General features: G+C 40.0%; 1 protein-coding gene across 1 annotated transcript in view; it reads left to right on the top strand.

Annotated features, from left to right (window-relative positions):
• Positions 1-8,083: 8,083 nt before the first annotated feature.
• FGF12 (fibroblast growth factor 12) overlaps positions 8,084-15,274 on the top strand; it is a gene marked incomplete at both ends in the record, with an annotated part of 355,334 nt that continues 348,143 nt past the window's right edge. The window contains one exon of the mRNA XM_079705462.1: positions 8,084-8,174. Within this exon, the coding sequence (XP_079561588.1) occupies positions 8,084-8,174 (91 nt within the window). The remainder of the gene's footprint in view (positions 8,175-15,274) is intronic.

Below are 15,274 nucleotides of genomic sequence, written 5' to 3' on the forward strand. Positions count from 1 at the left end.
CATATAGATATCTGTATAGGGAGAAATATATATTTATCAACAGAAATAAGTATGATGGATATGTATGTGTGGGTTTGTATATATGCATATATTTCATTGCTTTCTCCACTGAGAGAACCTAGGCTCAATGACACCCCAGTAACAATGGACACACTAGCACCCCAATTTTAGTTCCTAAATACTATTTTCCAATAAAAAGTATTAGACTCTTTTGAGAATTAGTTGATTCCAGAGCTAGGGCTGGAAAATAAAAGGTAAACTTGGAATATCTTGTGATGCTAGAAAATTAAGGAACTACTCATAAAAAGACACCAGAACCAACCAAAAGGATCTCCTAAAGGCTAAAGTTGAAACAATTTGAAACAGAAAATAAATCATGATAGTATTGGATTATAATGCATAGAATAAACATTCCTGAGGCAATACTGATCTAAATAAATACTTGAATAAATAAATAAGTGGGGGAGAATTTACAGCTCTTGCAGAACAATTCCCATTACAATAGAAATAATTAGGAAAATACAAAGTTACTATTAGGGAAATAACACAATAATAATTACTGCAAGCAAGTTCCACCAATGGATGCTAACATCAGTGGATTAAAGTTGAAGGAGAAACAGGATATTAGCATAGCCTCAGAGTTTCTTCCTCAAGATATTTATCAACCATAAATGAAAATAAAATATAACTCGACAGTATAGAAACCTAGCAGACACTTCCTTAACCAAGTGATTGATGTTAATAACACTAGTTGACATCACGTAGCTCTTGATAAGATCCTACCGAAAAGGATACATCACTTCTGTGGCATTCTTGCTGAAAATGAATAACTGTAGACTAATCATTAGAAAGCATCAGACAAGCCCAAATTGAAAGACATTCCACAAAATATTTGATCAATATTTATCAGAAGTTTCAAAGTCCTGAAAGACAAGAAGAGACTGGGGGATTGCCATACACTGAAGGAGACTAAGGACACACAACTAAGTGCAGGGTGGATCCTAGTTGGATCCTGGAACAGGAAAAGGGCATTAGGGGGAAAAAAACCCGGTAAAAATTCAATAAGGTTTGTAGTTTATTTGATAGCATGGTACCAGTATAAATTTTCTGGTTTTGATAACTGTACACTGGTTATGTGAGTTGTTAATATTAAGAGAAGTTGGGTGAAGAGTATACATGAACTCTATTATTTTGCAACTTGTCTGTAAGTCTCAATTTATTTCAAAATAAAAAGTTTAGAGAAGAATAAGTAGAAGAGCAACAAATAAGAAAAGAACAAGAGGAAGAAGATAACAAAAAAACCCCTCATGCATTGCTTTTTTGAAAATAGTTTAAAATTGTTTTAAATTATTTGGACCATATATGTCATTAATAAATAAGTTTGCTGCCAGTGACTGTTTTTGTCACATCTGATAAGATTGATTTTCTTGCTTTCTTTGTCTGTTTAGGCTGCTATAACAAAAAGTACCTTAGATTAGGTGGCCTAAACAACAAACATTTGTTTCTCACAGTTCTAGAGACTGGGAAGTCCAAGATCAAGGCACTAGCAGATCCAGTGTCTGGTGAGGGCTTGCTTCCTGGCCATAGATGGCCATCTTCTCCCTGTGACTTCACATGGTGAAAGGGGAGAGAGAGCTCTCTGGGGTCTATTTTATAAGGGCACCAATCCCATTCATGAGGGTAAAGCTTCCCAAAGATGCCACTTCTCAATACCTTAAGGGTTAGAATTTCAACATATGAATTTTATGGAGATATAAACATTCAGTCTCTGTTAGTTGCCTATAAAAATTGGATTTGAGGGTATTTCTAAAGACATGAGATACAGACCTTGTTTTTATCCTGGTAGTCGGTGGACTAGACATATAACATAGAACAAAGGTACTGTGTTAGCTATTAGACTGGTTTTCATCTTTCAGTTTATATGTTGGTTTGGTTTCTTTGTGAAATGAATTTGGTTTCCTTTTGATAGACATTTTGACATTAATATACTCATTAAAAGTTTTTGGGCCTGGAAATACTCTTGAGTATGCTATTACTGATTCAATGTAGGCTTCCAAACAGACAAATACATTGATTAATTGAAGAGCTGATGCCAAGAGTCAACAGATACCTGTGTTTAATATGAACAGAAATAAATTACCACTTAAAAATCTCAGAACTTCCTCATACAATTATTAATTTCTACAATCTGTGAGTAAATAACTTTATAAAATGAAAAATTTAGATACTAAGAATTTAAATAAGTTCACCTATCATTATGTACCAGATTTCCCAATCCCTCTCAGAAAGTGATAAATGATTTCATTTTGAAATTACACTGGCGAGTCACTTGCTAGAGTTGGTCCAAGGTCAATAAGAAAACAGAAAGAATATCTAACTCATGAAATTTTAATTAGAGACAGATAATTTAAAATTTGGTCATTATATATCTTCAATTTAAAATTTAAAAATATAATTGCCAGTAAAAATTTGATTTTGGCTTATGGAATAATACACAGAAAGCAGAAAATTTCCAAGTTTTGATTAAACTAAAATATGCTCCTTTCCTACCATCCGTTGTGCTCCTGGCTATTACTATTTGCTTGTTTTGACTTGCTTTTGGATGTTATGGTACTTGTAAAAATGCAGTCTCCTTATGTTCTGCCCAAGATACTTAAGGAAGACTATATCTATATACCTGACTGTGAAACTGTATGTCACCCTAGGAGTTGTTTTAACAAGCATGTACATGAAAGTCTGATAAGGGTAAAAATATTTGGTTTTTTTAAAACTAACTCTAAGTAATACAATTCAATTGATCAATTCCCCTTTATACCTACTTCAATCAAATATCCATAATTTATAGTAAGAAAATATTTTGAATTTAAATGTTATGTGCTCTCTTTGGTGTAATCTGAAATCATCTGAGAGTTCAATAACAACAACAAAAAATCTATAAATGTGATCCCCCAGTTTTTTTTTTCCAAGTACTATGATGATCCACTTTCTTTGTGACGAATATACCTGGCCATAAGAATCACTGTGACAGCTGCTTAAACAAGACAGTAGGACATTTAAGTATTATTTGTGACAGAGTTGGCTTTCCTGCCCTGTTTTCTAAGAGTTTATAGTTCTGTTAAAGAGACAGAACTATAATCAAATAAAAGAGCCGCTATGTTAGACCATTAAGGTGCACCTAGAACCCAGGGCAGTTGATAAGAGCACCCTATCTTGTGTAGATAATTAAAATCTTCAAAGCTCTTTCGCATGTTTCACCTCATTGAATCCTTGCAACAGTCTTGCCAGGTAGGCAGAAAGGCTTGTTGTGAATATGAGAATTGATGCTCTAGAGGTCATGTGTGTTTTAAATCACACATGGATTTGCTTGCTCTGTCCAAGTTCCTTGATTGGGGCCTCATCCTATTCCTTTGCTACGTTTCAAGGAATAGCTTTTCTCTCAAAGTACAAAACAGCTCTAGGCATTGGGTTCCAGAGCAGGAGAGCTCTACCGGAAAGCTCTCTGTCTCTGCTGCAGCAGGAAAGACTATTTTTAGATGTTTTCCTTTTGCTAATTATCTCCCTCTCCGTGGGGAATTTCTATGGGTAGAATCCCCAGATGAACCAAGTTTCTCACTAATTCCCACAGAGACCGGAAAGACAAAGGCCATGGCCCAGCTTGCCCTGGGGCCTCAGAACCTCTCCAGTGATGACAGTGTGGTGGCTTTAGCAAGTTCTTCAAGGACTGTGGAGCCCACAGCGCTTTGGTGATCACACTGAACAAGGGGACTAAGGGGCGACTGGAAGGAAGGTCTGCACATATGTTCTTGAGTCTTGGAACCACCCCAAATGAGCTTGCCTGGAGCTCAATTCTGAAAGGACTTAAGAGAATGTGGAGTCAGTGGTGGCTGAAGGCTCAGGAGGCCCTGCCGATGTTCTGGCTTTCTTCCATCATCTTTGAGAGGAATAAGGAAGAGACTTCTAAAAGAATATTTTTCTAGGCAACTTCAACCTTAAGCTTTAATCTCCAGGGAACCCCACAAGAACTGTGAAGGATTAGCCTATAGAAGAGAAAGAGGAAAGGGGTGATGAAAACTATTTTCACTCCTTTGCTGGGAAGAGCTAACCAGCTAGTGCTAGGTGGTCTGGGGACAATGGGTGGAAAGAAAGTAAAGTAAGATTTTGGTTCAATGTCAGGATAAATCTTCAAACAGGTTTTGTGCAATGAACTACCTGGGGAGCTGGTGAATTCTGTCACCTGAACTGTTCAGGCAGAAATGTGGACACTGAAATGGACGCTGGCATTCATGGGAAGGCAGGAGTGATGGAAAACCCTATAGGTTGGGGACTAAGGAATAATAATTGGTAACACTATTATAGCACTTATTTTCTATCATTTGTTTTTTAAACACTCAACAAGGGGTATAGAAGGTAGATGTTATTATTAACTCTCTCTTAGAGATAGGGAAACTGAGGCACAAAGAGTTTAAGTGATTTGTTCAAGGTCACACAGCTAGTAGGAATTTTCACTGTGGCTGCCTGTTGTTGGCGTCTGTGCTTTTAACTACTTGCTGTATTGCTGTGTCCTCTAAGGACCCTTCTTGCCTTGAAATTCCTGATAGGGTGGAGTCCAATCCCAATGCCAGCATTCTTGGTATGCATCACTCATAAGACTTCTTCCAAAAGGGCAATGATGGCCTCTGAGAAGGAAGGAAGGAAGGAAGGGAGAGGAGAGGAGAGGGAAGGGGAGGGGAGGGAAGGGGAGGGAAGGAGGGGAGGGAAGGGGAGGGAATGGGAGGGGAGGAGGGGAGGGGAGGGGAGGGGAAGGGAAAGGAAAGGTAAGGAAAGGAAAGGAAAGGAAAGGAAAGGAAGAGGAGGGAGGGAGGAGGAAAAGAAAAGAAAAATGAGAAAGGCAAAGGATGATGGAAAAAAAAATCGACACCTTTAGACCCAAAGGGAAGCTCCCTGGTCATCTTTGGGGTCAGCTGGCAGAGACAGAGCCTAACAGAATATCGTGTCAAAGTTAAATACTGCCTATGTTTTCCTCTAAGAGTTTGATAGTGTCTGGCCTTACATTTAGGTCTTTAATCCATTTTGAGTTTATTTTATTTTATTTTATTTTTATTTATTATTTTTTTTTATGGTACGTGGGCCTCTCATTGTTGTGACCTGTCCCGTTATGGAGCACAGGCTCTGGATGCGCAGGCTCAGCGGCCATGGCTCATGGGCCCAGCCGCTCCGCGGCATGTGGGATCTTCCTGGACCGGGGCATGAAACTGTGTCCCCTGCATCGGCAGGCGGACTCCCAACCACTGTGCCACCAGGGAAGCCCTGAGTTTATTTTTGTGTATGGTGTTAGGGAGTGTTCTAATTTCATACTTTTACATGTACCTGTTCGGTTTTCCCAGCACCACTTACTGAAGAGGCTGTCTTTTCTCCACTGTATATTCTTGCCTCCTTTATCAAAGATAAGGTGACCATATGTGCATGGGTTTATCTCTGGGCTTTCTATCCTGTTCCATTGATCTATATTTCTCTTTTTGTGCCAGTACCATACTGTCTTGATTACTGTAGCTTTGTAGTATAGTCAGAAGTCAGGGAGCCTGATTCCTCCAGCTCCATTTTTCGTTCTCAAGATTGCTTTGGCTATTTGGGGTCTTTTGTGTTTCCATACAAATTGTGAAATGTTTTGTTCTAGTTCTGTGAAAAATGCCAGTGGTAGTTTGATAGGGATTGCATTGAATCTGTAGATTGCTTTGGGTAGTAAAGTCACACTCTATGAAATAAATCACAGCAAGATCCTTTTTGACCCACCTCCTAGAGAAATGGAAATAAAAACAAAAATAAACAAATGTTACCTAATGAAACTTAAAAGCTTTTGCAGAGCAAAGAAAACCATAAACAAGACCAAAAGACAACCCTCAGAATGGGAGAAAGTATTTGCAAATGAAGCAACTGACAAAGGATTAATCTCCAAAATTTACGAGCAGCTCAATATCAAAAAAACAAACAACCCAATCCAAAAATGGACAGAAGACCTACATAGACATTTCTCCAAAGAAGATATACAGATTGCCAACAAACACATGAAAGAATGCTCAACATCATTAATCATTAGAGAAATGCAAATCAAAACTACAATGAGATATCATCTCACACTGGTCAGGATGGCCATCATCAAAAAATCTAGAAATAATAAATGCTGGAGAGGGTGTGGAGAAAAGGGAAAACTCTTTCACTGCTGGTGGGAATGTGAATTGGTACAGCCACTATGGAGAACAGTATGGAGGTTCCTTAAAAAACAACAAATAGAACTACCATACGACCCAGCAATCCCACTACTAGGCATATACCCTGAGAAAACCAGAATTCAAAAAGAGTCATGTACCAAAATGTTCATTGCAGCTTTATTTACAATAGCCAGGACATGGAAGCAACCTAAGTGTCCATCAACAGATGAATGGATAAAGAAGATGTGGCACATATATACAATGGAATATTACTCAGCCATATAAAGAAATGAAATTGAGTTATTTGTAGTGAGGTGGATGGACCTAGAGTCTGTCATACAAAGTGAAGTATGTCAGAAGGAGGAAAAGAAATACCGTATGCTAACACATATATATGGAATCTAAGAATAATAATAAAAAAAAGGTCATGAAGAACCTAGGGCCAAGACGGGAATAAAGACAGAGACCTACTAGAGAATGGACTTGAGGATATGGGGAGGGGAAGGGTAAGCTGTGACAAAATGAGAGAGTGACATGGACATATATACACTACCAAACGTAAAATAGATAGCTAGTGGGAAGCAGCTGCATAGCATGGGGAGATCAGCTTGGTGCTTTGTGACCACCTAGAGGGGTGGGATAGGGAGAGTGGGAAGGAGGGAGACGCAAGAGGGAAGAGATATGGGAACATATGTATATGTATAACTGATTCATTTTGTTAAAAAGCAGAAACTAACACACCACTGTAAAGCAATTATACTCTAATAAAGATGTTAAAAAGAAAAGTTAAATACCGCTGTTGTTTTAAGAGTTCCCGCCTCATATGTCTCCTCTGTAACTCTGGCCGTCCCTTCTGGCCTGCCTTACTCCACCTGCACCTGCCTTCCCGTGGCACCTGTGCTAAGCTTTTCCAGGAGACTGGGAGGCAAGGGGACAAACAAGCAGCTGCCAGTTCTCTATTCTGCACCCTCTTCCCCGCCCTGATTTACGGAGAGAGAAAGTGACGCCCAGGGTGGTATGTAACTTACCCAAGGTCACAGAGCCCGGATCAGAAAATCCAGGTGTCCAGACCCCCACCTCAGCGCCCGGCCCATGCCTAGAGACCCCTTCTCTCTCCTCGCCTGAACCCAAGAGCTTTCTTTATTTCACATCCCCGCCTCCCCAGCCCCACCCCCCAGTTCCCCGGAGTCGCTTCTGACGCTCGGCAGCCTCCAGGGTCCAGCCCTTCCTGCGGGCGCTTCCTTTCCGCCGGATTCCCACGCCCAAGTCGCCCTCGGCCCGCGCGCAGCCCGCGGGAGCGCTGCCTTCCGGCCCGGGAGCCCCTCTCCGCGCCCCGCAGCCCCGCACGGCGGGGGCACAGAGGCGGGCGGGCGGCCAGGGCTCACCGCCCGACGTGGAGAATAGAAACTGAGGGGGTGTCCCGAGCCCCCAGGCCAGAAGGCCAGGGACTCCGGGGACCCCGCCCTCTTCCTTCCCTGCGCCCTCACCTGGAAAGGGGCAGCAACCCACGGTGACGTCCTCCGCGCAGCCGGTGCGCTCACCCCCCAGCCCGCAGCCCCGCCGCCTCCTTCGGGAAGTCCCAAAGTGTCACTGTTGAGCCCGCTGGGGTGTGGCCGCGCCTCCCGCTCCCCCAGGGGCTGTCCCCAGCCGGGCGGCCGTTCCTACTCCCCGCCCGGCCCCGGCCCCGCGTCCGCTGTGCTCCTGCCCTGGCCCCGGCCCTGGCCCCGGCTCCGGCCCCCCCAAGGTGCGAACCGCTCTCCGCCCGGGACGCACGGACTATGGATTCGGGATCCGGCTTCCCAAGACAGGCCGCCTTTTGGTTGGACAATTAGCGGAGGTGGGCGGGGGGTTGACCATCCCCACACACGCGCTTCTCCATGAAGATCCTTGAGCTTTCTTTGAAGAAAGGAGTGCATATGCTGCAGTGTCTCTGTGGAAGGAGCCTGAGGTCCAGCAACAGCCTAAGTGGTGAGAAAATGTTCCTTCCTTAGCCCTAAACCTGCAGATGCCCACCCCCCTTCCCTCCTCCTCATCCCCTCTCTGCCCACCCCAACCCCCCGCCCTTAATCAGCGCTGTAAGTGATGGAAGGAAGGCGTTCCCTTACTGGGGCGAGATAATGGCCCCGTCGCCGGTTCTGTCTTTGGATTTTTTTTTTTTTTTCTCTTTTAAATCCCTGAAGTCATCCGTGTTTTATAGAACGCTTTCGCTGTCGCCTAGCGCCTGAGCTGGAACCCGCGGGTCTCTTTCCGAGGGGTGCTTACAGTGACCTGCTTTCGCACTTCCTCGCGGCTGTCTCCTTGTGACCTGCGAGGGCGGCGTGCGACTTGGAGTTGCTCAAAGTCTTCTCTTGAGAAGTTGCTCGTGCGTTCGACAGGAGAGGGGACTTTTAAACAGGTGGCTGGCCAGGCAGGTATCTTTTATTTTTCTTGCTTTGTCTGGAAAGTAGACATCTGGTCATCGTCAGTGAGTGCATTTTGCCCTGGAGATCAAGAAATTTCTGAACTGATGCTGAAACAGAAGAGTCCCAATTAGGCCTGGGTTTAACCGACTAGGTCCCTCAGGAAAAGCTCAGGGAGGGAAAGAAAGAAAATCAGACCCTTTTCATGACCTGCGATATTGAGAAAAACGATTAAAATTTTTAATTAAAAAAAAAAGTACAACCAAGTAAGTGTGATACTTCTCTGCTGAAGCCTTGCGGATGAGGCGAGCTGTTTCACCACACTTTCGATTGTCCATCTCTCTCTTTTTTCAGGTGTAAGTTCTCTTTAAAGTGGTTTTGTCCAGTAATCTTGCGAGTGCTAATCCAGTTCTTGTGTCTTTGGGTTTCTGTTTACAAAATGGGGGTGGGGTGTGAGGAGAGAGGAAAGGCACCCTTATTATGTGTAAACAAATGTCTCTTTGTAAAATAATTTTTTGGTGCATAAATTCCAAATAACTTTAATGTTCAAAAATTTAACAATATTATAATAGGCTTCAGGTTTAAGACTTCATATGTTATTCTGGGGGATCTGATTCATTTGGTTAAGTACCTATTTTCAGTCTGTGCGGGAGCTATGAAGATTATATTTGGAAAGATTGGAATATATATAGGTTTCATTCATCCTTTCTAAAACTTCGACTTTCTGCTTACTTACCACTCTAAATGAAAAATAAAACCATTGTAAAAGAACTAATTAGATAATTTAACTACATGTGAAATATGAGAATATACACTTTTGAAATGAAATCAGCAATGAGATCTCATATTTCTGCTTTTGTTCAATTCAGATTATTTAGACATTATCTTTTGCCAGCATATTTGTAAGGGCTGAAATATATCAAATAACTATATTCTAAACTAACATGCTTGATGTTGAAGTTTTATGTTTTGAAAATATGTATTTCAGGAAGCCGGCAGAGATGTATGTTAATATTATTTGTTTTTCCTTGTCTACATTAAGTAAAACATGAATAGATTATAACTTGGATATATGTTTCCTAGATGTGAAAAATTTTAAAGTATGCATGGTGTGTGATAACGACCTCTTGTAAAAATAGATAACATGTTAATTTACATACAGAGTCAGTCTCTCAACTAGTAACAGATCCAAACAGAAGTGGTAGTATGTGTGAGGGAGAAGCATAGGTTGTTGCAAAGTCATGGGACTTAGAATCAGAAGACCTAGCTATAAAGCAGTCTCAATAAAATTACTAACAATCTTTCAAACTCAGTATTTTCATCTGAAAAAAAAGTGGAAATAATGATAGCTCTAGCCTGTTCCCTATTTCTTACTGGGTCCTAGATTTAACATGTGATCCTATGAAAACTGTTGCGCTTTATGTACGCGTTGTTATTTAGTGGGGTGGTTGGTTATTTTAGGGAACTATCACTCTAGGGGAATTCTTGTAAAATGGTATAGTCACAAGTTGTGAAAATGAAGGTTCCTTTTGAGCGGGATTTTATGTCATAAGCCTAATATTCTTCACTATTTCAGTAGTGCTTCAATGGCTAAAACGAATAAGAATCATAAAATATACAAAATGATCATCACTTCCTTTTAGCTTTCATTTTCAAAAGGAGTTTTGTTGTTTTATGTAACATTTTCAGTGTTAATGTCAGAAAATTCAAAAAGTTAGTGCTTACTATTAGTTCATTTGTCTTGCAGTACTTAACAAAAGCAATTTGCTAAGTGCCTACTATGTGCTAATGTGTAGGCATTACTACTGTTCACTCAGTATTTTGGGTTCTCCTCTTGGGCATGTTGCAGGATGGCATTCTCGAATTCTCTTGAACTTACGTATGGCCATATGACTTGCATTAGCAAATCAAACATGAGCAGAAGTGACACGCCTCACTTCCATGGGGAAGGTTTAATAGCCAGAACACACTTCAGCTTCTGCTGTGACCTTCTGATGATGTTCAAGGTAGTGGTTACTCCATCTGTCTGTGTCCCTGAGTATCTGTAGTAATAGGGCTTTACTGTGTGACCCATGATGGGCATTTAGCACACATGAGAAGTTAAAACTTCTTTTTGTAAGTAACTTAGATTTTTTAAGGTTATTTGTTATCTAGCCTATCCTGATTGATATAGTAAGGCAGTATAGTTTAACATAATAAAATTTAATGGAAGATTATTGGGCTCTGTTTAAGGTTCTTTCTAGTCAAACACTTTAATTTCTCTATGATATCATCTGTAGTATATAATGAATTGATGTATTGGTTTCCTTTCCTAATCTTTGAATAATTAGTTTAGCATACCAAAGTATGCGTTTTTGTCATCAAGTAAGTTAGTGCCTGTCCTGAAACTAGTGGGTACATTGCTTCTTAAATGGGATTTATCATTCCCCCAAAGATATAATGAAGCTCCACTGATATTTGAGATTATTCTTTCAAAGTGGTAGTTTAACTGAAAGACCCTTAAGGACTCAGGTGCTCCTTTCTACTTACCCTGCAATGTAGAAACTACCTTTTGATACCCCCAAGTTCCTGGAAAGAAAGAGCTAGCTATATTACATGAAAAACAGTGCAAGTGTGGCAACTGTCATCTCTGCTGCAGTTCTGCCAGACAAAAGAAAGCGCAAATAAAATTGTTTTTCTCTTAGCTTATATACTAAGAGCTGTGTGCATGTGAAGAAAACCAGGGCAGTAGTTTATGGTGAATGGATTGGGCTGAATGCTCCATCTGGGTCATGGACCAGCAATCCATTTGCTTGGCTCTGGGTTAAGTAAAGCAAAAGAGAGGAGGGAAGGCAGACTTTTCCAGAAGCCTAGGGTATGTGTGTCATGCCAAATAGCCCTCCACAGCTGGCACCCCTACCTTCTTCCTGACTTTATCCATCTTAGGATAGAAAGTTAAAGAAACCTGTCTCTGGCTTCAGGGGTTGCCATTTTTCAATTTAACAAACACTCTTTGTGGACCAATTGTTGCTAGGCTCTGTGTTAGACACAGGAGGCCCAGCAGGGAGAGATATGGACAAGCAAGAGATACCATACTAGGCAGGATATAATACATGCCAAAAGTGGAGTACCTGGGAGCCTCCATTTATTTCAGTTCAACAATCTCTTACCTGAGTTAATGGTCTATGGTAAGAATCATCTCAAAAAAGGAATAATTAATTCTGCCTGGAATTTGTGTTTATCTCCCTGAGCTTGAAAAAGCATTTAGGAATTCAAAAGGTAGTGCTGGGTGAGGCAGGTGGGGGCTCTCATGAAAAGGAATAGTATCTCTGTATATTTTACCAGAAGAATGTGTTTGAATAAGACATAGATATAAAGAAGAAATGTTTTACAAAGAATTAGTCTACAACTCATTAAAGCCTACCCAGCATTGCTCATGCTCAGATATCCTGCTTAGTTATCTGTTATACCTCTCCTCTGACCCTCCTTCAACCTAAGTGCATTTGTTCACAGCCAGATATAACACATCAGCTTCTAAGAAAGGTGCAAGTTTTATTCTCTGGTATTGGAGTTAGAAAGAGACATCCAGGGAGCACTTTTAGATCTGTTCTCTCAATTTCCATGGAATATCTTGAAACAATGAAGCTTTCCTTTGTACAATTTAGTGTATGAAATTGTTACCTTTATGCTGTGTTATTTTCATTGCACAATGTTATGAATGCCATGTCCGAATATTATTTCTAATGCCAGTAAGTGTTGCAGGGTATTTGCATTTCCTAGGGTGAAGATCAGAAAGATACTGTGAATCTGCCAAGACAATCTCTCTTGCTGAAATGATCTTTCTTGTTTATACATAAGCTTCTAGTACCGTCCTACCCTCTCCACTCATTACTGTTTATAGAAACGATAGCATTGCAGTTGGTGTCACTGATTGCCCACGTTGCTGCTTCAATGAAGCCAGCTGGGATTCAATTGCATGATCTTTAAATAAAACTTAGTGGCACAAAATGAATCTCTTTTTTTGAGGGCAGGGGGGTTGTTGCTAGCTGGATCATTCTCTAAGGCACTAATTATTTGCTTAACTTGGAAGAACTTGAGAATCAGTGAATCACCATGTTGGCTCAGTGTCTGACCTTGGCACTGAGGGACTTGTGGGTAGGTAGCATAGATAAAGTCTTTATGAAGCCATTCTCAAAATGACAGTGATGAACCACTTACCCCAGCCCATTTTAGCACTCTGTAAGTAGCTCATGGACTAGGGATAGTGAATGTGCCTGTGGTTCCAGCCACCCAAAGACAGGAGCCAGATTAATTGAGAACAGGAATTCCAGGCAGTAATGTTCTGTGCCAGCCTGGTACAAGGGGATGGCCTGGAAATGGTGAGAAACAGAGTGAAAGATTGGTGGTGCATTTTCTTAAACTGCCACAGTATGGAAAGTAAAGACTATCTGTCACTACTTTTGGCCTTTGGCTTCCAAACTTCACTACAAGTTAGGCAGGATAACATTTTTCTTTATAGTTATATAATACAGATTAGGGAACCAAGCCTTATCCAGGTGAAGATTTATATGTCTATGTAAGTTTATTTTCTCCTGAAAAATTTTAAATTTATAAATGTATCTATATCTATTTAAAATATCTGTACACTTATGCAAGTGTGTGTGTGTATGTGTGTATCTCTGTGTCTTTGGTTAAATGCGTTCAAAATTGTTAATGGCAGTTACCTTTAGGGAGTTTGATGGCAGAGACTTGCTTTCTGCTTAACATATTTCTATATTATTTGAATTTTAATGAAAATGTGTTCCCTTTTTAATTTAAAAAACTAGTGATATATATTTTAGATTATGCAGTTTTCTGCTCATAGCAGGAAACTTTGAAAATGTAAAATCTCTGTAGAATAAGAAAATCACTTATAAAACCATAACCTCAATATAATCCCTTTTATTCTTGGTGTGTGAATTTTAAAAACAAAAGTTATCACATGAAAGTTATATGCTTTGTTTCTTTTCCTATGTGCTTAAACAGTTATTCTAAATATGGAAAGAGATACTCATATTGAAATATTTGGAAAATACTTTTTTCTAAGAGGAATTACAAGAAGTTGTTAATAGTGCTTAGTAGGAGAGAGATATTTTGGGGACAGTGGAAAAGGAGGGTTCTTTTTAGCTTTGTGCATTTCTACATTGTTTCTAATGATTTGTACATATTGACTTTATATATATAAAGCAGGATATAGCTGGGTGCGAAATTGTGAACCATTTGTATTTTCTTTTTTTAAAACTCATATATATTAAAAAACACTAACAGATATGTCGTTTTGCAAAAAATTCTTCTAAATATGACTTTAAATTATAGAATGACCTCACATATCTATGCTATAATTGTCATCTGCCTACTTTTGGATCACATCCATTTTTCTAAGCCTTTAAATTTTGTTTTAAAAAATTTTTGACGAATATCTTTGTGTAGCGATCTTTGTGTGTGGTGGGCGTAGGGGATGGTAATCAGTGATAACTTTCTTTCCCCTCCTTCCTTCTACCTTCTACCTTAATCCTGAGTTCAAAACAATTGAGAAAATAAAGTTGTGAAACAGATAGCTATTAATGTATCTGCTTTCTTACTGGATTGCTGGACTATTGGATTAGAGAATGGTCAAAATTGAATTTAACACCAAACTAAATCTTGATGTATTGCAAACCACTAGAGGGAAGTTTGGATCTATAGAGCAGGCCCACCTGCCAAGAAATCCACCTTTACCCCTGCTGAACCCCAGTAGCAGAGCAGAGAGATTTGCATTCCATATTTACCTCTAAAGACAGGTCTGGGACCAGAGCTATTTTTGCCTACCCAGAAGCTAAGAATGTGTCCAGCCTGTGAGTAGGCAGCTCCACAGAGACAGAGAGAGACCACAGCAGGCTAAGCTTCATTGGCCCCATTTTTTTCTCCCCAGTCTCACCAGTCAGATAAGTTTTTCCTCTTCCTTGGAAAGGAGTGAAAGGGTGGATGGAAGGGCACAGAACTCTCTTCCCATTTGTTGGAAAAGGCAAAAGAGCCTCTTTTGTGGACCAAAAGTAAATGAGGAAAGTGGGAGCAAAAACTTATTCTTACAGTGTGTAACTTTCAAAGGCATAACTATTTTTAAGGGTGTTGATATATCCATATATTCTCCAGTAACTTACACTTTTGACCACCATATAATATTTTCCTGGCTCTGTGTGACTGTGGGCTAGTTCCCTGTGTCTCATATGTAAAAAGGGGCTTAACAATAGTTCTGAGTTTATAGGGTTGTTCTGAAGGTTAAATGCATTAATATTTGTAAGGTTCTTAGCCTGTGAAAGCCTGAGCACTTGGTATTTAGTATTTCCTGCTCCTCTTTTTCTTGCCTTTCATCCCTCCTGGTGTTATAAAATACCAAATGCATGCTGTTAGTGTGTGATTTATTCCATCTTAGTCTTTCTCTTAATTTAAGGTAAAAAAATGTGCACCATACTAAATCTTAGGATATGTCTAAAATTTTGATCTGTATGCTTAACTTTCCTTTATTGTTTAAGACAGGCCTTTATTCTGGTAAGAAGCTATAGGAGTCTGTATCTAGCCAATTTCATTTGTGAAGATTCCAGTTAATTTTCTTAAAACTAATAATTATCATAATCACAGCATTAAGGAAAATTCTGGATTTTATTTCATCCA

Source organism: Hyperoodon ampullatus (assembly GCF_949752795.1).
Source record: "Hyperoodon ampullatus genome assembly, chromosome: 5".
Lineage (NCBI taxonomy): Eukaryota > Metazoa > Chordata > Mammalia > Artiodactyla > Ziphiidae > Hyperoodon > Hyperoodon ampullatus.